The 23,666-nt window shown below is 46.2% G+C and overlaps 1 protein-coding gene across 1 annotated transcript in view; it reads left to right on the forward strand.

The window, feature by feature from the left end:
• LOC311231345 (serine/threonine-protein kinase DCLK2-like) overlaps window positions 1-23,666 on the forward strand; it is a gene marked incomplete at its 5' end in the record, with an annotated part of 196,107 nt that overhangs the window by 166,691 nt on the left and 5,750 nt on the right. Inside the window, 10 exon segments of the mRNA XM_084317901.1 lie at window positions 2,151-2,238; window positions 3,366-3,465; window positions 6,164-6,221; window positions 6,764-6,883; window positions 7,658-7,804; window positions 8,097-8,230; window positions 9,365-9,442; window positions 16,860-16,956; window positions 17,764-17,844; window positions 19,824-19,937. Of these exon segments, the coding sequence (XP_084174027.1) occupies window positions 2,151-2,238; window positions 3,366-3,465; window positions 6,164-6,221; window positions 6,764-6,883; window positions 7,658-7,804; window positions 8,097-8,230; window positions 9,365-9,442; window positions 16,860-16,956; window positions 17,764-17,844; window positions 19,824-19,937 (1,017 nt within the window).

Below are 23,666 nucleotides of genomic sequence, written 5' to 3' on the forward strand. Positions count from 1 at the left end.
CTCACGGATGAAGCAGAGCTGCGTTTCTATCCAATGTGTTAGAGAGTCAGGTGTAAGGTCCACTGGGAAATCGGCAGAGAGAGGGAATTTCTTCAGGATTCTGGCGACATATTTCAGAAGCCTGAATCCGTACGGACGCGCGTTTCGTTGCGTCGCGGAGAATATTCCATCATAAGAAAAAACGCTGATCAGAATTGACACCAGTCTGCCCCACTTCTCTGTGCCTCCGGGAGTAACAGCAAAGTTAGATCTTACCTGGAGCAGTTTTGTGTCCAGTGTCCCCCTGTACGCTCTTTCATGTCTCTGGAAAGTAATCCACTCGCAATCTGACATTGGTCGCACGTGTTGCTCGAAGTCTACATGAACATCTCCAGCCGGTGTTGGGCTCGGGTCGCAGAGGTTCAGGTGTTGTTTGTAGACTCGCCCGCTGTTCAGGGCTTGTTTAAACGCCAATCTTAGTGTGGTAACCTAGGCACATGTTTACCAAAAGCGTCCAGTGCATCTTATGTCCCAACTGCAATAACGATGGCAGTTACAACGGGTGTATGTGAGCTTAGATGTTAAAGATTGCGAGTGCATTCATCTCACCACTCACACGTGGCAGCTATGACACACACACACACGCACACGCACATGCACACACACACACACACACACACGCACGCACACACAGACGCTACTGAATGCATAATGTCCTGGATAGCCTCCGCCTACCGCAGACATAATAACAGATATCTTCTCAGATGGGGGTCCCTGGGACATACTCGTGATGTGGGGGTCCCTGGAACAGCCTCTTGTGATGTGGGGGTCCCTGGAACAGACTCTTGTGATGTGGGGGTCCCTGGAACAGACTCTTGTGATGTGGGGGTCCCTGGGACAGCCTCTTGTGATGTGGGGGTCCTTGGGACAGACTCTTGTGATGTGGGGGTCCTTGGGACAGACTCTTGTGATGTGGGGGTCCTTGGGACAGACTCTTGTGATGTGGGGGTCCTTGGGACAGACTCTTGTGATGTGGGGGTCCTTGGGACAGACTCTTGTGATGTGGGGGTCCCTGGAACAGACTCTTGTGATGTGGGGGTCCTTGGGACAGACTCTTGTGATGTGGGGGTCCCTGGAACAGACTCTTGTGATGTGGGGGTCCCTGGAACAGACTCGTGATGTGGGGGTCCCTGGAACAGACTCGTGATGTGGGGGTCCCTGGAACAGACTCGTGATGTGGGGGTCCTTGGGACACTGGAACAGACTCTTGTGATGTGGGGGTCCCTGGAACAGACTCTTGTGATGTGGGGGTCCCTGGAACAGACTCTTGTGATGTGGGGGTCCTTGGGACACTGGAACAGACTCTTGTGATGTGGGGGTCCCTGGAACAGACTCTTGTGATGTGGGGGTCCCTGGGACACTGGAACAGACTCTTGTGATGTGGGGGTCCCTGGGACACTGGAACAGACTCTTGTGATGTGGGGGTCCCTGGGACACTGGAACAGACTCTTGTGATGTGGGGGTCCCTGGGACACTGGAACAGACTCGTGATGTGGGGGTCCCTTCATCCTAATGATGAAGATCATCTCGTCATATCACCACATTGTCTTTTATTTTTATTTGACAATGTTCTTGGCATGAATTGAACCGAAGGATGCTTGTCCTCGCAGTGCCTCTGGATATGTGCGATGCTAATGCTGTAGGCAGCATTTCTCTTCTGTAGATCTCATTAAAAACAACCAAAGACAATAATACACAGTGTCACTGTCTAGTGGACACGAGCCCTGTGGTTTCATTGAGAATCCCATTATTTTATCAGTAGACATAACTTTTTGCCCTCATGTTCACAGTTGGTAATTAAAAGTTGTATATTGATCCCTGCATTCCACCTAATACGGTGCCATTAATCAAGGTTGTCAAATTGCTTAATTCACTTTTGTTTAAGCAAGAGGTAGTATCCAATCAAGCTTTACTGTTTACCTATTCTCTTTGCACAATGTCGCCCCCCCCCCCCCCCCCCCCCCCCCACTTTACTCCAGGGTTGCCATGGTGATACATGTATAGCTTTTATACCGAGATGCTCATCTCTGTTTTATTTGTCTTCTTCTTCTCTCAACCCCCCTCTCCTCTCCTCTCATCTCCTCTATTCTCCATCCTCTTCTCTCCTCCAGATCCTTCCTCCTCATCACTTCTCTGCCCCTAATGTCAATGGCGCCTCCAGCAACCACCAGGAGCAAACCAACCGCCTTAGCCCTGAGGGTATGTCATGTTTATTCTCTTCTCTTCTCTTCTCTTCTCTTCTCTTCTCTTCTCTTCTCTTCTCTTCTCTTCTCTTCTCTTCTCTTCTCTTCTTTTCTCTATTGTAGGTCATAGCAATAAACTAATAAAGACATTTTAAAAATCTAATTTTCGTCTTCTCTCCTTTCCTTTCTTCTCCTTTCCTTTTCTCCTCATCTCTTCTATTATTTTCTCCGCTCCTCTCCTCGTTCCTCCCCTCTCCTTTCCTTCCTCTCTCCCCTCCTCCTCTCGTGTGCCACGTGGCTGCCAGCTCCTCCCCCCCTCCCCAAAGCACATGGCCCTGACTACAGTCCCCATATCCCCCGACATTTAGTCAATGTGTTCCACCATATCCCCAGATTCATGGGACAGATTACACAGATTGCGTACCTAACGACAACAACAACAACATAACAACAACAGCAATATCCCTGCGCACACAGAGCGACGCTGAGAGCGTGTTGTGGGTGAATAAGTGTGTAGTATAACTAGAGCTGTGTGAACAGTGTGACTTGACTAAATGCCCTTGGGCAATGTGTCTACATTAATGTACCGCTCTGAATGCTGCAGGAAGAGCGAGAGCCTTTTCTTCTGCATAATGATGAGATGTGCTACATTAATAGAAGCAGGCAGTATTTACACTGCAAGGTCTCTCTCTTGACAAAGCAACCTTGTGCAGTCACTCTATTTTGCCACAGTGCTACTTGAATCGTTGGTCAAGATGATGTTGCACAGTGTGTTCAGAGGGCTGATCCCTGGCTGAAATGGATATTGGAGAATTTCTCCTAATACTAAAATCTGAAGTCATGTGTAGAATGCCAAAGATCTAAGTAAAGTGACAGATTTTCAGCTTTTTGTTTTCATACTGTAACAATGTTAGATCTTTCTAATTGAGGGGGGGAAATAGATTAGGTGTTAATAATTTTGTTCAATGACCCAAACTTGATGGTCTAAGATTATATTGTTGAGTAAAACAAACGAGTCAGATCAGCACCCAATACAAGTTTAGTACTTGGAATAGGTATGATGGGGTGACCAAGGTAGTACCCCCCCCCCCCCCCCCCCCCACTAGTGTTTCCTGTTTTAACCCATACCTCTTCCCTGTGCAGTTAACGGCAACCAATCCGCCTCCACCATCTTCGACAAATATATGGTCGGCAAGGTCATTGGAGATGGGAACTTTGCTGTGGTCAAAGAGTGCGTGGACAGGTGGGTGAAACATACTGACGACGTGTGAACAGGTTCCTCTACAGCTGTATCATTAACGCAGCATCGTGACCTCATTACTCATTACTCCCACTATCAGAAGAGACAAGAACATAGATGAGAAACGTTGGACGAACTTGTGTTGTACAACTCCCCAACGTCAAGGGAATGAAAACAAATAGTGTTGTTTTGTATGTTGTGTTGTTCCAACAGATAAGGACTTTATATTATCACACAGCAGCTCCTCAGTCTGTGTTTTTAAAGGCACAGTGACACACGTTTTGTGTGTGTATGTGTGTGTGTGTGAGTTTTCTTATCCTTGTGGGGACCAAATGGTGAGACCCCATAAGGATATGGGGTTATTTTAGGGTTAGGGTTACATTACGGTTAGGGTAAAGGGTTATGGAATGACTGTAAGTGAATGTCCCCTAAGGCTTGGTAATGTGTGTGTGTGTGTGTGTGTGTGTGTGTGTTTGTGTGCATGCACCGGTGTAAAGTAACAACATGGAAGTACTTTGTTACAAGTTTCTTTAATAGTTGTCATACAGAAGTACAGAATACTTTTATACAAAATGCTTCTTACTGTTACGCTCCAGAGACTGTGCTAGACAAGATAAGTATGAAATAAAATAGTATAGCATGTAAAAATAGAAGTAAAAATAGAAGTCACAGTGTTCAGTATATACATGTACAATGTTCGATGCAGAATAGAAGTAACTGAGTTACCATACAATATACAATATACTATGCAATGTACTAATATACAATACTATATAGTGCAAAGCAGAAATGGGATGAGGTACAATTTAGGTACAGTTTACAGTAAGGTGTACAGGTTGTAGTGCAAATCATTTACCAATAAATATAAAGTGTGTTTAGGTGTTCTAAAGTGTGGAGAGTGGGTGCTGCAGTGTGTTGTTTGTTTAAAGTGAGTGTGTGTGTGTGGATGTGTGTGCTGTGTGCATTTGATGGTTGTTGCATAGTGTTTATTGTTCGTTGAGCAGCCTGATGGCCTGGGGATAGAAGCTTCTTCTGAGTCTTTCTGTGCTTGCCATGAGACTCCGGTATCGCTTGCCTGACCGCAGCAGTTCAAAGAGGCAGTTCTTTGGGTGGCTGGAGTCCTTGATGATTCTCTTAGCCTTACCCCTTCACCGCTTGTTGTAAATGTTCTGGAGGGTGGGAAGCCCCCTCCAATTGTGCGTTTGGCTGAACGTGTCACTCTCTGTAGTCTGCTTCGGTCTTGTGCGGTGCTATTCCCAAACCAGGAGGTGATATTGCCAGTCAGGATGCTCTCTATTGTACATGAGTAGAAGTTCTTAAGGATCTTCTGACTGACTTGGAACTTCCTTAGGCGCCTGAGGAAGTAGAGGCGTTGTCGTGCCTTCTTCACAACACTGTCAATGTGTGTGGTCCATGTCAAGTCCTCGGATATGTGGGCTCTGAGGTACTTAAAACTGTTCACTCTCTCAACCGGTGCCCCGTCGATGCTGAGGGGGCTGTAGTCCCTGACCCCCGACCTCCTAAAGTCCACAATCATCTCCTTTGTTTTGCTGACGTTCAGGGAGAGGCTGTTCTCCTGGCACCATCCCGCCAGGACCTTGACCTCTTCCAGGTAGGCCCTCTCGTCGTTTGCAGAGATCAGGCCCACCACTACTGTGTCGTCAGCAAATTTGATGATTGTGTTGTTATTCCGCTGAGCCACACAGTCATGTGTGTACAGGGAGTAGAGGAGGGGACTCAGAACACAGCCCTGGGGGGCCCCTATGTTGAGGGTGATGGATGAGGAGGTGCAGTTGCCTGCTCTCACCACCTGGGGTCTGCCCGTCAGGAAGTCCAAGACCCACAATACTTTAAGTAGTTTTGGCAGCATCTATACTTTACTTTGTTACAATACTTTAAGTAGTTTTGGCAGCATCTATACTTTACTTTGTTACAGTACTTTAAGTAGTTTTGGCAGCATCTATACTTTACTTTGTTACAGTACTTTAAGTAGTTTTGGCAGCATCTATACTTTACTTTGTTACAATACTTTAAGTAGTTTTGGCAGCATCTATACTTTACTTTGTTACAGTACTTTAAGTAGTTTTGGCAGCATCTATACTTTACTTTGTTACAATACTTTAAGTAGTTTTGGCAGCATCTATACTTTACTTTGTTACAATACTTTAAGTAGTTTTGGCAGCATCTATACTTTACTTTGTTACAGTACTTTAAGTCGTTTTGGCAGCATCTATACTTTACTTGAGGTTTTATATTATTACTTATATGTGATATGAGCTCCAGGCAACACGGAACACACTATTCAGCTGCACTTCCTTCCAACTTATTATGGTGCCTGCAGGGTGCTAGTGTCCTACCGCTCATAGGTTATTATTGATCATCATGTTTAGGGTAGTTGGAAGTTATTCAGAAGAAAGCTTTAGGAGTGAAGCACATCTAAAATCATCTGCATGGTTACTGTAATGATTTCCATTTCCAAAAATCCAAATTGACAAAAAAAATTCAAAGGTATTTGATTAAAATGTCAGTATATTGTCAGTGTATTGTCAAGCGTATTGTCAGTGTATTGTTAATGTATTGTCAGTATATTGTTAATGTATTGTCAGTATATTGTTAATGTATTGTCAGTGTATTGTTAATGTATTGTCAGTATATTGTTAATGTATTGTCAGTGTATTGTTAATGTATTGTTTCTGTTTAGGTCCACAGGCAAAGAATATGCACTGAAGATAATTGACAAGGCCAAATGCAGTGGAAAGGTGTGTCACTCACACACACACACACACACACACACACACACACACACACACACACACACACACACACACACACACACACACACACACACACACACACACACACACACACACACACACACACACACACAGTACATTATTTACAGCCATGAACAGGGTGTGTATTACTGATCTTTTTGATGCTCTTATCTCAAATTATTAGATTAGACTGCCAATGCTTTATTCATTACCTGCCCCATATAAGCCACCCTGGAACACACACGCACGCACGCACACACACACACACAATGCGATGGCTAAAGCCTGGATACAGAGCATCATCATTCAAACTAAATCAATATTGAGTTTTTCTTCTCTCTAGAATATTACTGTATATGGGATGAAAGTCAGCAATATTAAAATGTCTGTATTACTTTGATGTGCATATTTGCATGTGTACAACATCTACTTAAATACTGTACTGTAAAATGTATGACTAACGGTATGTTTATGTGTATATGTCCGTCTGTCTATCTGTGTGTCTACCTGTCTGTCTGTCCCTCCAGGAGCACCTGATAGAGAACGAGGTGTCTGTGCTGCGTAGAGTGAAGCACCCCAACATCATCCTGCTGCTGGAGGAGGTGGACACGCCCTCTGAGCTCTACCTGGTCATGGAACTGGTCAAGGTACCGGCTACACTGTCTACTCAACTCAGATTAGAGAACATTTCATTCAACACTGCTCTTCATCATCACAACACAATGCTCACTAGTGCATAATGTTAAAGGAACACGCCAACATTTGGGGAAATTAGCTTACTGTCTTCTCCAGAGAGAGACAAGAAGATAGATACCAGTTTCCTCTCTGTGCGTTCAGTAGAAAGCTATCTGGCTGCACGCTAGCCTAGCTTAGCACAATGAATGGAAGCGGTCGGTGACAGCACAGGTAACCTAGGCCTTGTCCAACACCTCTCCCGAAGGCTACCTGTCACTGTCCGCTTCCATTCATTGTGCTAAGCTAGGCTAACATGCAGCCAGATAGCTTTCTACTGAACGCACAGAGAGGAGACTGGTATCTATCTTCTTGTCTCTCTGGAGGAGACGGTACGCTAATTTCCCAAAATGTTGACTTGTTCCTTTAACTATAAAAATACAAAAACTGTAATTCTACTCACAATTAGCAGCGAGTGAAACGTTCTGTCAACATCATCATTCCATTCCTCTTGACACTTTTAGTTGTGTCTTGCATGGAGCTCACTTCCCCTGGTCTGTGTTCTGATCACGCATCTTTGAGTGTGGAAATAAGAGATTTTCACAAGTCGAATAAGGCCAAATTATACTCCATCTATATATGATATGTGTACATTTGTATGTGACTTGAACTTGATGAGACTAGCAGATTATAGAGGGACAGTCATACTGTAGTGTGATGTAGTAACTAAGGACACTGTTTTGCTGCAGGGAGGAGACCTGTTTGATGCCATCACCTCCTCCACTAAATACACCGAGAGAGATGCCAGCATCATGGTCTACAACCTGGCAGGAGCCCTGAAGTACCTGCACTGTATGAACATTGTTCATAGAGACATCAAGCCTGAGAACCTGCTGGTACATACAGTACATACAGTACACACACACACACACACACACACACACACACACACACACACACACACACACACACACACACACACACACACACAGTACATTATTTACAGCCATGAACAGGGTGTGTATTACTGATCTTTTTGATGCTCTTATCTCAGATTATTATATTAGACTGCCAATGCTTTATTCATTACCTGCCCCATATAAGCCACCCTGGAACACGCACGCACGCACACACACAATGCGATGTGTACACACACACTTGCTGCCACTCTATGTGTGTGTCTTTCAGGTGTTTGAGTACCCAGACGGCACCAAATCCCTGAAGCTGGGGGACTTTGGCCTGGCCACCGTGGTGGAGGGCCCCCTGTACACAGTGTGTGGAACCCCCACATACGTGGCCCCTGAGATCATCACTGAGTCTGGGTGAGCTGGCTCTATATATATTTTTTTTATTTATTATTATTATTTTTTTTTTTATTATATATATTTTTTGATGTATTTTAAAATGTGTTCTTAATTATTCTGATTGTCTGATGTCTTTATATGTATGAAGACACTGTGCCACTTGTGTATGTAACATCTCGACGGCACTGTAAATGAGTTTAATTACTCAGTGTATTATCGAGTATAAATAAAGATTGAATAAGTCCTCGCTGAGTCTGGGTGGCTCTGTTGTTTATGTCCTCGCTGAGTCTGGGTGGCTCTGTTGTTTATATCATCACTGAGTCTGGGTGGCTCTGTTGTTTATATCATCACTGAGTCTTGGTGGCTCTGTTGTTTATATCATCACTGAGTCTGGGTGGCTCTGTTATTTATATCATCACTGAATCTGGGTGGCTCTGTTGTTTATATCATCACTGAGTCTTGGTGGCTCTGTTGTTTATATCATCACTGAGTCTGGGTGAGCTGGCTCTGTTGTGTAGCTTGGTGTTTTAGACAGATCTTCACACCTTTGGTGGGGAATAAAAACGAAAATAACGAAAACCCATCTTTTCAGACATTATGTGTGAATTGCTGGAGGAACCATCTGTTTAGATCTGGCACAGTGTGCTGCAGGACTGGGAGGTATAATGAATATTAAAGTATACCTCCATGGATTTGTACTATAACAACGTCAACAATACAAATGATACAATTATATATGTAATTTTTAATTAAGCTAAAACATTTTCCTTGCAGCAGTATCACAAAATTGTCACAAAAAGAAAAGACAAATTGTCACAAAAAGAATACACCAAAAAGATGTCAATCACTGTCATTTGCAATGGAAAGCACAAATACTGTAAAATATTTGTACAATGTCAAAAAGAACAAAGATATTTTCACTGTGTTGCTGTGTCAAAGATTGACTTTTTTTGCCTACTGAAGGCCTCTGTGGTTTGAGAGGAGATCAGCTGTAATTTGATATTCCATGAGTCTTTCCCTGAAAGAAGCAACATAGGTGGTAGTAGTGGTGGTATTTATAGACAGTTTTTACTGGAATTATGTTGCTGGGGAACAGTTTGGACCCAAGTGTATTTCCTGTCAACTATTTAATCTGTCTGTGTCTCTCCACAGCTATGGTCTGAAGGTGGATATCTGGGCAGCTGGAGTTATCACCTATATCCTCCTGTGTGGCTTTCCTCCCTTCAGAAGGTGTGTGTGTGTGTGTGTGTGTGCGTGTGCGTGTGCGTGTGAGAGAGAGAGAGAGAGAGAGAGAGGGGGTAATTTGGTTCCAGCAGCTCTAACCTGAGTCACCGTTATATTCTCTGTTCTAAGCCTGCTTTCATATCCAAACAGCTTCTATTTAGATGCTTGTATTATGACGGCAGGTCACATTTTAAGCATCTGCTTTGTATACATTTTTCCCTGAGGAAGAGGAAAAGACTAGTTAATGATGTTCTATTATCATTGGATTTTTCAAGCAGTGGATGCAGTTCTGTATCACACTAGCTCCCGCTCAGCGTCTCATTGCATATATCTCGCTTCAGCATATATACACTGAATACATTTCAAAATGTACCTTTAAATGCCAGCATTCATCTGGCCACACCCCCATCCGCTTACCTATGTTGTTTACCATGTACCATGTTTAAAGGAAGCGCCAGTGACATCAGCGAGTACGCTGATACCGTTGTGAGTTACATAACAACAGTGGCAGACGGTATTGTCCTCACAAAGAAGGCGCAGGTTTTCCCAAACCAGAAACCTTGGGTGGACAGCACTATAAAAGCAGCCCTGAACTCACGCACCACGGCTTACAACCTGGGCAGAGAGTCAGGAAATATGGAAGAGTACAAGGCTTCAGTCTACACTCTGCGCAAGGCTGTTAAACTTGCTAAGAGGACATATGCTGAGAAACTGGAGACACAAATGGCACAAAACGACACAAGAGGCTTGTGGAGGGGACTGAAGACAATAACTGACTACAAAGTCAGCGCCCCCTCAATGGGGAGCGACGACGCCTCTCTCGCGGACAAACTCAACTCCTTCTACACTCGGTTCGGTGTAGACAGTGTCGCCGCTAGCCCTCTGGCTAGTGACGTCACTGGCGCACCGGCTGTTGTGGAGGGGGGGGGCAACCGCGGGGGGGGCGGGGGCGCTCTCTCGTTGTCGGAACACAGTGTGAGAAGAGCATTTATGCAGGTGAACACCAGGAAGGCTGCGGGCCCAGATGGTATAACAGGACGCATACTTAAGTCCTGTGCAAACCAGCTTGCCCCGGTGTTCACCGCCATATTTAATCAATCCCTGGCGGAGTCAGTAGTCCCTGCCTGCTTCAAGATGTCTACCATCATCCCTGTACCGAAGAAACCCTCCCCAACATGTCCAAATGACTACAGACCGGTGGCACTCACCTCTGTGGTCATGAAATGTTTCGAGAGGCTGGTCAAGGACCACATTTGTGCCTCTCTCCCCAGTGATATGGACCCTATGCAATTTGCATACAGGACAAACAGGTCCACTGACGACGCGGTCTCCCAGGTACTGCACAGCACTCTCTCCCACCTTGACCGTCAGAAGGGGGGCTATGTGAGACTGTTGTTCATTGACTACAGCTCAGCGTTCAACACCATAGTCCCCACCAGACTGGTGGACAAGCTGATCGAGCTAGGTCTGAGCTCCGCCCTGAGCGCCTGGGTACTGGACTTTCTGAGTGAAAGACCCCAGGCGGTCAGGGTGGGGGGTCAGACCTCCAACACCATCACCCTGAGCATCGGGTCCCCCCAGGGCTGTGTTCTAAGCCCCCTGCTGTACTCACTCTACACACACGATTGTGTGGCCAAGTTCAGCTCCAACTCCATAGTGAAGTTCGCCGACGACACGGTGGTGGTGGGGCTGATCTCGGACAACGACGAGAAGGCCTACCGAGAGGAGGTTGAGGTACTGGAACGTTGGTGCCAGGACAACAGCCTGCTCCTGAACATTGGTAAAACCAAGGAGCTGATCGTGGATTATAGGAGAGGACAGCAGGAGACACACACACCACTGATGATTAACGGGGCTACCGTGGACAGGGTGAGCAGCTTCAAGTACCTGGGGGTCCACATCTCAGAGGATCTGACATGGTCAACACACATAGACACAGTAGTAAAGAAAGCGAAGCAGCGCCTCTACCACCTGAGACAGTTAAGGAAGTTCAGAGTATCGGGGAAGATACTCCAGTCCTTCTACTCAGGAGCTGTAGAGAGCATCTTGACCGGAAACATCACTGCCTGGTATGGGAACAGCACGGCACAGGACAAGAAGGCCCTACAGAGAGTGGTGCGCTCAGCCGAGCGTACCACGGGTATTGCGCTACCTCCCCTGCAGGCTCTATACAACAAGAGGTGCAAATCCAGAGCCTGCAGGATAATGAAAGACCCCCACCACCCCAATAACAGCCTGTTCCAGCTGCTGAGGCAAGCGTTACTCAATTAATATCTAAGTTCCTTTCTTTGCTCAGAGCGTGCCGAGTTGTACCCATTCTGCGGTCTGTTAATAAAGTTTTCAATCAGACAAGTGTATAGAACGAAGGGCTTTTATTATAACATTTCGTTGCAGTAAAATCATTATGCCTCGTTCCCTGAGGAGCGACGGCGTCGGTAATCCACTCCGGTCTCCGGTGGGAGCTAACGTACTATTAGCCGTGTTGTGATGGCTGAGATTCAGGAAGTAAAAGCGCTGCAAGATGCTCCAAGCATGTGACGCGTATCTCTTCTGACCAATCAGTGGTCTGCAGTGTTTCATGTGACTTTTCTGGTACCCAATAGGGTCGCTTGGAATCTCGACAGAGAAGTAGGGTATATCTGCAGAGCCGCAAGCCCAACGAGAGCGTAATAATAATAATAATAATATATTAAAAAACAGCTGTGATGCCGGTATTCAGCCCAACGCTGCGGTGGGCATGATGTAACAGCGATACCGCGGTAATACCGATACCGCGGCAGCTCTAGCGGCGCCGCTGGCCGGGTCGGCAACACAGAATGGCTGTGTTTACTACGGTGCCTTGAGACTGCACTTCGTTGATCTACGCTCCGGGTAGGCAAGGTTTGGCCAGACCGTATACACTTCTTCTGGCTTTCCCTTCTAAATGTTTTGTAAATAACGATGTTTTCCAAAACGAGTGTTGTTGCACTACATTTAGGATACGACGCGAGTTATGTGTGAATTGTCTTGTCACTGGTATTTAGCTTCTCCATGCAAATCGGGTTGTTGTTACAGATGTGAAAATGATCTGGTTTGTTGTGTTGAGAAACATCATGTGTGTTTATATGTACCGTGTACTCACAACTAAGGGGGTTAACTAACCTATAAAGCTATGCTTAGTGACAAATGAGTAAAGAATGATTCTTTTCTCAGCCTGTAATGACAATGAACAGTGTGTTCACATATTAACAGGTTTTCCTGTTTTAACTGGCCGTATTAAGGGTAAAGTAGGAGGATTGTGTTTCCCCCCGGTTCCCTGGGGACTTCCTCATCCTCCTATCAGACATGTTGTTGCACTACATTGTGTCACTGTGTGGTAGGGATGCGATGTAACCCTTAGCTTGATTGCTGAGGTTGTGCTACAACTGCTGGAGAAACTTTATTTTCCTAAAAGAAAAGATTGTTTGATCGCTTTCGTGTGTGCTTAGCAAGGCCTGTGGCCGATACTAATCGAGAATTATGTATTCTCTCATTATGAAAAACGGCGTTCCTCTGTAGAGTGTTTTTGCCATTTTTTGTAGGTGATGATGGGTTGTGTGTGTCATGTGACCTACAACTGGGTTGGACTGGCCACAGAAGCACATGTGTAAGTTTGGTACCGGGGCTCTTGAAGAGCCCTCTCTATTCTGTGTTTTTTCCTTAGTAAAAATCAGATAGCAGGTTAGCTCATGCGCTGTGTGAAGCTGTCAGACGCTTCATGGAGCTGACTATGACTGTGTCATACTCTCTTTTTGTCATTACATCGTATCATGGGTGTGGGGTCGTAAAGGGGTGAACTGGTAACCTTTCCTCCCCCCTTTTTTCTGTTGGTCAGGGGTAAACCCCCTGTCCTTCAAGGTTCCTGTCACGTTGCGGTTCGGCACGTTACAGGGTGAGGGGGGGGGGGGGGGGGAGTTTCCTGGTCCCACGGCCTGGAATATTGGGCGTGTGCACCGCAGAAATTCCCCCGCCATAGAGTACGTCACCGTGCGTGTCTCTGTTGGTAGGACTTCCGTGTGCTGTTCAGGTCCATGTGATGGATCTGTTTTGGGGGGGTGGTCAGGGCTCCTCCTCACCAAGCTCCTATTCGGTCTTTCTGTGAGTTGGGAATCCTCCTTCCATGTGAGGGAGCCTCCTTCAGAGTACAGAGCCTCCTCCTCAGATTGTCAAGGTGAGTGGACCCTCAAGAAGGAGTCCTACTCTATTGTGTATGTATTCGATTCAATTCGATTATTGAGTGTGTATGGGTTCAGTGCCTCCTCCCCGGAGAGCCCTAAAACCAATTTTTTACATGGCTCAAGGTGCAATATATTCTTTTCAATCTGTACAGCTCGCGTGGGAAGTCTCTCTGGGGATTCCCGTCTACTTCCTATGGGAGGGTGGTGGGATGTAAAAATGTGAACAATTTTTACCCCCGGCTGTGTAGACTGGGATACATACTGTTGGTGCTTCCTGCTTTTCTATTAAAAAGAGTTGGAGTTAGGAAGTGTCACACCCCTCTTGTCGTTCCCCTGGGCGCCTTGGGGATTCAATGACAGGTCTAAATAGCCTGTTCATTGATGTGGGTGTGTCCCGACGCACGTATAGTGCTAGCTCGGGGTGTTCTGTAAACAGGCGACTGACTGGCACGCCTTGGTTGCTTGAGGTTAAAACGGCGTTTTTATAAAGCAACTGGGATGGAGGCTTTTCCTCTTCCGACGACCAAATCCGACGACCTGGTTTGGTTATCGACGGATTCTCGTTCATATCTGGGGGATGATGACGGAATGGATCTGAACATATGTAGAGGGGTCTCACGCCCTGGGGGTGGGCCACCGGGCGCGGTTCGCCCGAACGTCTGGGTGGCGTCTTCTTTTCATGTTTAAGATCAACACGCATATCTGCCCCTTCTCCTGGAGTAGGCATGTCGGCGTGGTTAGGGCACGGGACTGGTTCTGGTCACGCTGGTCCGGATCAGTTGAACCCGTTGTCCGCCGGGGATGCAGATCTGCTGTTCTGGTACCCTGAGGGACTTGGGGTTTTTTCAGGGGGAAAAATGCCAGGTCGGTCCGGGTGTCACAGGGTTAAGCACTATGGAGACCCTGGTTGGGTACGTTTTTTACTCAGCACTGTCGTAATGGCTTACGGCCATGCCAACCTGTACACGCTCGATCTCGTCAGATCTCGGCCGCTACACAGGTTGGTCCTGGTTAGTACTTGGTTGGGAGACCGCCTGGGAATACCAAGTACGGTGTGCTTGGGGCTGGTTCTCCATTCTTTTTCGCTCCTCTCTCACGCATGGCGAAGAGGGGCCTGTTGGGGTGGTCTTTGACCTCCTCTGGTGACCCTGTACTTCCCGTATCGCCGGGCCCGGTCCGAAGTAATGTTTCGTCGACCCATAGGCCTGGGTTAACCCTTTTTTGAAAAACTGAAACACTTGTACTGCGGTATAGCCGATGTATACCCGCAGGTGTGTTTTGGAGTTTTTTCTTGAGGGGTTATAGGAACAACCACCGCATTGAGTAACACCAAGGTGGTTGATTCCCTGGTGTGTTGGAGCAGTGTCAACTCCCGGGTTCACCGGTTGAGGGTGCCCCTGCACGTTCATGACGTCTGCCAATCGTGTCAGCCTTCTCTGCCTCAACCCCTCTGGGTGGGTTTTTTTTAATGGAGGCTTGGTCATGCAACACCGCCAGCTTACGCCCCTTCCGCCGGGGCGGCTGTGTTCAGCTGTCTCCTCTGGCGCCTGTCTCGTCCGCAGTCTCCAGGCTAGGGTTAACAGCCTGTTGCCTGGTTTTTCCCCGGTGCGCTGCCTGCTTCCGTTGGTTAACCTTTTTTGTGTGCTTACGGCCATGCTGACTGCCTGTTCTGCAGGGTCAGTGTGCCAGGCGGTGTACTATTGGGGGGACAGGGCCCGCTCGGCTGAGGGGCCTTTGTCCGAATACGCTGGCGATGTGGGGGGCGGGGTCACTAAGTGCCCACCTGGTGGGGTCTTAATGCTGGCATCATGGACTTCTCCGGGCCCCCGTTCCAGGGGGTCCAGTCCCTTTGGTGGGTCTGGGTCTTCCTTCGCGCTCCGCTGCTACGGCCTTGCCACGGGGTTGGGTTTGCCCTTGACCCCGTGATTCTGGGGGCAGTAACGAGGTTGTTTCCTCCGTTCGTTCCCGGGTGGCATGCGGGTTGTGCGTGTGTGTAGTCGTGGGGTCAAGCCACGGTCTGCTCACCCTGTGCGTTGAGTTGCTTGAGTGCCTCTTCGCACGGTCGGGTCCGTCGCCCTCCCGGGAAACCTCTAATAGGGGGGGTGCCCTCCATTAAGGGGGGTCGGGGGGGCTCGGCCCTCCCTGTTCTGATGGTTGTGGGGGGCCTTCAGCGGGGTGTATTTGTCGAGCTTCTAGCTCCCGCTCAGCTCCTATTATGCAATGAGACGCTGAGCGGGAGCTAGTGTGATACAGAACGTTAGGTTATGACTATAACCAAGTTCTGTTAACACTAGTGGACGCTCAGCGTCTAGACGCCGCTGCAGCCCTTGATTTTTCATTGTGGTGAAATTTGTTGGGAAGGAGATGAGTGTGTGGCACCACCCCTGCTTATATAGGTAAGCGGATGGGGGTGTGGCCAGATGAATGCTGGCATTTAAAGGTACATTTTGAAATGTATTCAGTGTATATATGCTGAAGCGAGATATATGCAATGAGACGCTGAGCGTCCACTAGTGTTAACAGAACTTGGTTATAGTCATAACCTAACGTTTTCTAGCACTACTGCAACTGTAGATAGAATGTAGGAGACTCTTAGATATCATATTAAACCATATAGTTTGCTTTATGTATCCTATGCAGTAGTGTTTCTTAAAATTACATGACATGTTGGAACATTCTAGAAACCAACATTGCGTTACTAATATTAAACTATGCATTATAAGGATTAACAGCCACCCTCTCATTATTCCACGTTTCATATTCATGAAATGCGAACACACTTGCTGTGTTATTGTTGTCACATGAGTGATCTTAGCATAAACACTCCCAGATGATTAGTTATAGTGTTGATAACTAATCATTGAGTTGAGTTATTAGTCTTGAGACTTAGTGGTATGTGTCCCATATATTCAGTGTATATTTAGAGCACTTTTCTGGCTAATGTCCAACGGCTGCATTATGTGTCCTTGACTCTTTTGCTCTCAAAATGAGAGTGCAGGCTATTTCTTTTTGGCAGGCAAAATTCAGCAATGCAGTATAATCACTATGCGGGAGTGCATTGTGTGTTCAGGGCCCACACACATAACTGTTATTAATGTTGCATTCTCTCTCTCTCTCTCTCTCTCTCTCTCTCTCTCTCTCTCTCTCTCTCTCTCTCTCTCTCTCTCTCTCTCTCTCTCTCTCTCTCTCTCTCTCTCTCTATCTCTCCCCCTCCCCTCTCTCTGTAGTGAGAGTAACCTACAGGAGGACCTGTTTGATCAGATCTTGGTGGGGAGACTGGAATTCCCCAGTCCTTACTGGGACAACATCACTGACTCAGTCAAGGTCAGGACCATCGCTCGCGTGTGCATTTAACTCTAACAGACACACACACACACACACAAACGTGTGCAAATATATGGAGGGCCAAAGCCTCTTCATAATCTGTGCCACACACCCCTATCTGTTCCCTGACTAAGAGCAGCAGTCCCTGACCTTTACACAGTGTGATCCAGTGACAGGCCCTGGTTACCCTGCCAGACAAACCTGTACTTAACCATCGCTGTGCCTCCCTTACTTTAAACAAGGCTAGTATTAAACATCTCACAGCCTGAAACTGCCTGCTCTGAAAGCAACACCCCCAGCTGTGTGTGTGTGTGTGTGTGTGTGTGTGTGTGTGTGTGTGTGTGTGTGTGTGTGTGTGTGTGTGTGTGTGTGTGTGTGTGTGTGTGTGTGTGTGTGTGTGTGTGTGTGTGTGTGTGTGTGTGTGTGTGTGTGTGTGTGTGTGTGTGTGTGTGTGTGTGTGTGTGTGTGTGTGTGTGTGTGTGTGTGTGTGTGTGTGTGGGAGGGGGGGGTGGGTGGGTGGAGGGGGGGGGTCTATATGTATGCATGAGTATGTTTGCTGTCTCTTAACTTTGGCTACAGTAATAGCAATCTGATCAACTTGTACATGTCAGTATGACACAGGAACAAGCTGTGCCTGTGGAATTAAATACAGTGGTGTAGCCAAGGATACATACTGTACAGACTATATTCTCCTCCTCTTCCTCCTCCTCCTCAGCAGTAGACCACCTCCTCAGCTACCATGACACTACTGTTTAAAAGGTCTTTAGTTATCATCCTAAACTGTTTTGTTGTGTGTGTTTTTCATAGGAGCTCATAGGAAAGATGCTACAAGTCAACGTAGAGGCTCGCTACACGGCACAGGACATACTCTCACACCCTTGGGTCACGGTAACCTATGGCACCCAACACGTGTCGTGTGTGTGTGTGTGTGTGTGTGTGTGTGTGTGTGTGTGTGTGTGTGTGTGTGTGTGTGTGTGTGTGTGTGTGTGTGTGTGTGTGTGTGTGTGTGTGTGTGTGTGTGTGTGTGTGTGTGTGTGTGTGTGTGTGTGTGTGTGTGTGTGTGTGTGTGTGTGTGTGTGTGTGTGTGTGTGTGTGTGTGTGTGTGTGTGTGTGTGTGTGTTTTAGTGCTTGCACAACTAACCAAGTGAGAGACTAGATTGATATGAGTATGGGATGCAGTCCCAACCTTCTCATAATCTAACTTCAGCACTGGTAGTCTACAATAAGATAGATACCAATTTCCTCTCTGTGCGTTCAGTAGACAGCTATCCGGCTGCAAGCTAGCCTAGTTTAACACAACTGAATGGGAGTGGAAAAGGACCAGCTAGCCTAACTGTTGGCCAAAAACACCTCTCCTGGAATTCTAAGCTAGGCTATTGGTCTCTATCCGCTTCCATCCATTTGTGCTAAGCTAGGCTATCTCTATCTAGGTCGTCCTCGGACGGGCCGTCCATCGGTGCTTCCAGTCATCCCGATCCTCCATGCATCTGGCTAGCTCGCCGGTGCATTCTGTTCCCGCATCTCCTGAGTACGTCCACGTAGGTTAACGTGGGACGTCCTCGTGATCGATGCCCGTGTGTTGGTTCCCACAGCACAAGTTTTCTGGTTGGCATCTCATGGTGTCTCTGGCAGTGACCTGCCAGCCTCATTCTCCTGACTGCCACTTTATCGCTCACCTTTAGCACCCCCCCATACAAGTTTGCATTAGTGACATGCTCATCCCTGTTGATGTTGAGCACCACACGCATCATTCTGGTGTAGCACCCATCCAAGGACTTCTGCAGGGTGGGCTTCAAGGTCCAGCATTCACTGCCATACAAAAGGACAGACTCAACTGTTGCATGAAAGAAGTTGAGCTTGATTTGACGGGGGAGGTTGGATTTCCACACACTGGTCATGCCGTTCAGAGCCCTCCACGCAAGTGCCTTCCTCACTTTAAGGTCTTGCTTGGACGAGTTGACCCACGAGCCCAGGTACTTGAAATCACTGACTTCCTTGCAGCCAGATAGCCTTCTACTGAACAAACAGGAAATTGGTATATATCTTGTCTGACTCTGGAGAAGATGGTAAGCGCATTTCCCATAATATTGGCGTGTTCCTTTAAAGTGCATTTTGTCTCCCAGAGGTAACCAGGTTCATGACACTGAACATTGGTTCATGATGGTCTTCTAATTCTAGGTGAGATAGTGTGACATTGAGTGTGTGTGCACATAATATAAAGTGGTGTTCATGCTAGCAGAAGTCAATAGTTTCCTCCTCGAGTGAGGCCTCTATCCAGTCTCCACCTGTGCTTGTTACTGTAGCATAAAAGGCAGCATCGCTACGGATCAAATTCCTCTCAATATGGTCGAAGGGCAGTATTTCCACCAACTCTTTCTATTTCAACTCTGTGACACACACATACACACAGAGGCTGATGTAGGCTATGTGTGAGTTGCTCAGAGCTATTGGCCTTCTCAGTAGAATTGTGTTGGGAACAGCTCTGGCCAAAGTGATTTCCTGTCAGCTACTGTATCAGCAAACACTGTAACAGGAAATAAACTTGAGCTCATTTAGAATGTTTCTGTTGTCAAGCTAGAGAAGGTTTATACGGGTTAGATGTAGGCTAACTATTGTATGCATACGCCATTATACAATGTGTGTGTGTGTGTGTGTGTGTGTGTGTGTGTGTGTGTGTGTGTGTGTGTGTGTGTGTGTGTGTGTGTGTGTGTGTGTGTGTGTGTGTGTGTGTGTGTGTGTGTGTGTGTGTGTGTGTGTGTGTGTGTGTGTGTGTGTGTGTGTGTGTGTGTGTGTGTGTGTGTGTGTGTGTGTGTGTGTGTGTGTGTGTGTGTGTGTGTGTGTGTGTGTGTGTGTGTGTGTGTGTGTAGGAGGATGCAGCCATAGAGAACAACATGAAGACGGAGGTGACAGGTAAACTGAGGACACATTTTAACACGGCGCCGAAGCACAACAACACCACAGCTGGGGTGTCTGTCATCATGGTAAGACCCTGCAACACAAACAAATGAACAAACACGACATCTAGTAGTTTTATTAATAAACGCACAGCATATTCATAACCACTGCCTTCTTTCATTCATTTGCAGTAGGAGTTACTGCAGTCCATCTCCATTAACCTTCTTCTGGATTCTGATAATAAATCTGATAATCAATGAATTCTTGAAGCCCAAGATATTGAAAGGTCTAACAGGTAGTTTATACAAGTTTAGTTGAAATTGGACAAGCACTTTCTTTACATGTTTGAATATTTGCCCCAAATACAGAACTAATCAGAACTATTTGTCATTCAGTTTGTATTAATCACACGTCATATAAGACATACGCACAAGAGTGTTTGTCCCGTTAGCCTCTTGAACTCAGACGGTTAAAGGAACACGCCAACATTTTGGGAAATTAGCTTACTGTCTTCTCCACAGAGAGACAAGAAGATAGATACCAGTTTCCTCTCTGTGGGTTCAGTAGAAAGCTATCTTGATAGCAACCAACGGGACACCGGCACACACACACACGCCGCGATCGCCGGGAGAAAATTATCGGATCAATGCAATATAGATAACATATAGTCTTTACCTTGTCTATGATGTACTGCAAAAAGAATAATGCAATTATCTGATCGCCATTCCAAGTACTGATCGCGATCATGTGTCCAACGTTATCCAGCCGTGAAGATGAACGGCGGAAGGGGGGGGGGCTCGTAGGTGCATCTGTTAGAACCACTTGCCCTGCCCAAGTGTTTAGACCCCGCCCCCACGCTGCAGCTTGGCCCAGACACCAAGCCATATCGTTTCAAATGGAGTGCAATAGCGGCCGCAAGGCGTTAGGTGGCGGTATCGAACCATTGTGGTCTGAGTGCCACACATATCCACAGCACAGCAGGATGAATTATGAATGGAAATAGCGAATAAAAGAAATAACGGTCATAATAACGAGTATACTCGTTGTTGGCAGAATTCGATTGGCGGGCTATAACGAGTATACTCGTCATTGGCAATTAACTCAATCAGTGCCAGCTATTAGACTGGGCCCGCTGTAGTTAGGCCAGCTTTCAATTACAACTTTTCACTGTGCGTCACGTTGTTTGTAGAGCTAAATCTATATTTTATATTATAGCTATGTATCCAATATCATTGTCAATTGACAGTAAGAACCTTCCGTTCAAGATGCATAAAATAGGGCGCCCCAGTGGCGAACCACATATCGCGCTCAGCCGCGACATGGCCGACCCGGGTTCGACTCCCGAACCCGTCGTTATTTGCCGAATGTCTTCCCCCCACTCTGTCTCCCATTCCTCCTCTGTCTCTCTCTACTGGACTGCCCAGTAGCAATAAAGCGATAAAACGCCAAAAGATAAATCTTAAAAAAAAAAGATGCATAAAATAAATATTTTTTTCATCAATACGTTCCCGTTTTATACCATGGTGAATATGAGTGTTATATCGGAATGATCTGGGATAATTCCTGCAAGGCTATTTATAAGGCCCTAAGCTAATAACGTTAAATCCATTGGCGTTTCGTCCCTACACACGACACAGTTAAAAATCCAAATGCATATGATCGGTATTATGTTCCATCATGAATGCATGAAAGGGGGGGCGGGGGAAGTCGTTTCTGATTAATTGATTGCCAATAACGGCATTCGTTATTACCACAACATAGGCTGATCTGGGGGATGGCTATTAAATCCTTGCACGATCAAGCTGAAATTGACGTCAAATTGCTCTTACCTTTGGCCGGTTGGATTCCAAAAAGAATTTTCCAATTATTTGATCACCATCTGGTAGATCATATGTCCATTGGCCCATGCCATAATCTTTTATTACTGCATAATGAATTCGGCATCCCAAAAAGTATTCCATGCGATCGAGTGAAGCCCTCGCTTCAGGCTAACAGAAAAGTCCGCCCGGAGCGTTGTCAGTGTGACACCTGGTCTGCAACAGGGGTTACTGCATTCTCGAGACAGCGCCACTACCAGGATCTGGCCGGTACTGTACCTTCGGACTCCCATTATGCCTTTTCCAGGCAAAATACAGCTCTGTGACAGTCAATAGGATATTAATATAAAAAAAAAAAAAAAAAAAAACGAACCAAAACCGTAATATTACGTGGCTGGCACCCAACGGTTGTCGGGCAAACGCATAATATTACGTGGTTGGCCCCGAATGAGTTAATGTGTTAAGATCACCAAACAAGATAGAAGAGTTGTAAACAACTTGTGTTCCTGTAATAATCAGTGATGCCACAGATTACTTGTAAAAATAATCTGATTACTGATTACTGATTACTCCTTTAAAAAGTAATCTTGTTACTTTACTGATTACTTGATTATCAAAGTAACTTAGTTACTTTGAAAGTAACTACGTTACGAAGTCGTCGTCGTCCCCCCTGCTGCTGCCACAAGAATGACAACAGTTTTTTTTTTAATAATGCTTTATTGAAAGTGCATATGTCATAAATCATGATTGGCTGCTCAGACAGGTCATCATGAGACGTCATCAGCCATCAGGCCATACTCCGGTCTAGCTGACTGTACCCCTGGCTCTCTTATCATCAGCATTATGAGATAGTAACTAAATAGTAACTCACAGCCACTTGGAAAAGTAACTGTAATCAGATTACTGGCTTATAAAAAGTAACAAGTTAGATTACTATTTACTGAAAAAAGTAATCAGATTACAGTAACTAGTTACTTAGTAACTAGTTACTGGCATCACTGGTAATAATCACTTGAGAGGGCGGGAAATGACAGAGCCAGTTAGACTGGGAGGATCAGAACTCACCATAGAGTTAGTGTCTCCCTGTGGGACCATGGAGTAGGAGCACAACAGACCTCCCATCCTGCCCTGAGTTACATCACTTCCTGCATGCCCTATCTCCCTGTCACATCAGGTCACTCCACCCCCACCCCACAGACCCACGCTGTTCAGCTCCATCTGTCTGTCCCTCCGTCTGCCTGTATGTCTTGGGGTCTTCATCAGTATTGTCAAGTTGTACAGTGGTGGTGTAGCCTTTCCCTTATCAGTCTACACTAGTGTATTCATTGCCTCCACACCAAGATAACAGCCACCACTGTTAGAAAAAATAAATATAATAATGACAATAATAATAATAATAATAATAATAATAATAATAATAATAATAATAATAATAATAATAATAATAATACATATACATATAAATTCTCCCTAAAACTATACAAACCTAAACCACCCATTGTTTGAAATTAGTGATATTTATCATCATAAAGTATCCAAATTAGAAAAGGTTTAGTGTTGTGACTTGCAAAAGAAACATATCTAGGAGCGAAACAGTGTTGAGCATGGGGTCTAAACTACAATCACCCTCCAACTACGTGGCTGTAGCGGAAGCACTGACCAGTAGCTACTGTACTGTAGCATCACAAAGACATCCTCACCAGGGAGAAGTGGCTTCCTTTACACATATCCTCTTACAGTGTCTTTAAAGAAAGCAATGTCCATTTCACATACAGCCACGCCTCCTTCCTCTCTCCACAACAGATCTCCAATCAGGGCCGTCCTGTGGCTACCATTGATTCCCCTCCCCCCATTGATGAGGAATCTCACATTATTGTAAATCTCATTTGACAGTTTGAGGTGTAAAAGCAGCCGGGCCCTGGCCTTGGCCCATCCTCCTCCACCTCCTCCCATCTCCTCACCCCCTCCCTCACACCAGACCCAGGACCACAGCAGGGG

This window comes from Notolepis coatsorum, assembly GCF_963971535.1.
Source record: "Notolepis coatsorum genome assembly, chromosome: 7".
Taxonomy (NCBI): domain Eukaryota; kingdom Metazoa; phylum Chordata; class Actinopteri; order Aulopiformes; family Paralepididae; genus Notolepis; species Notolepis coatsorum.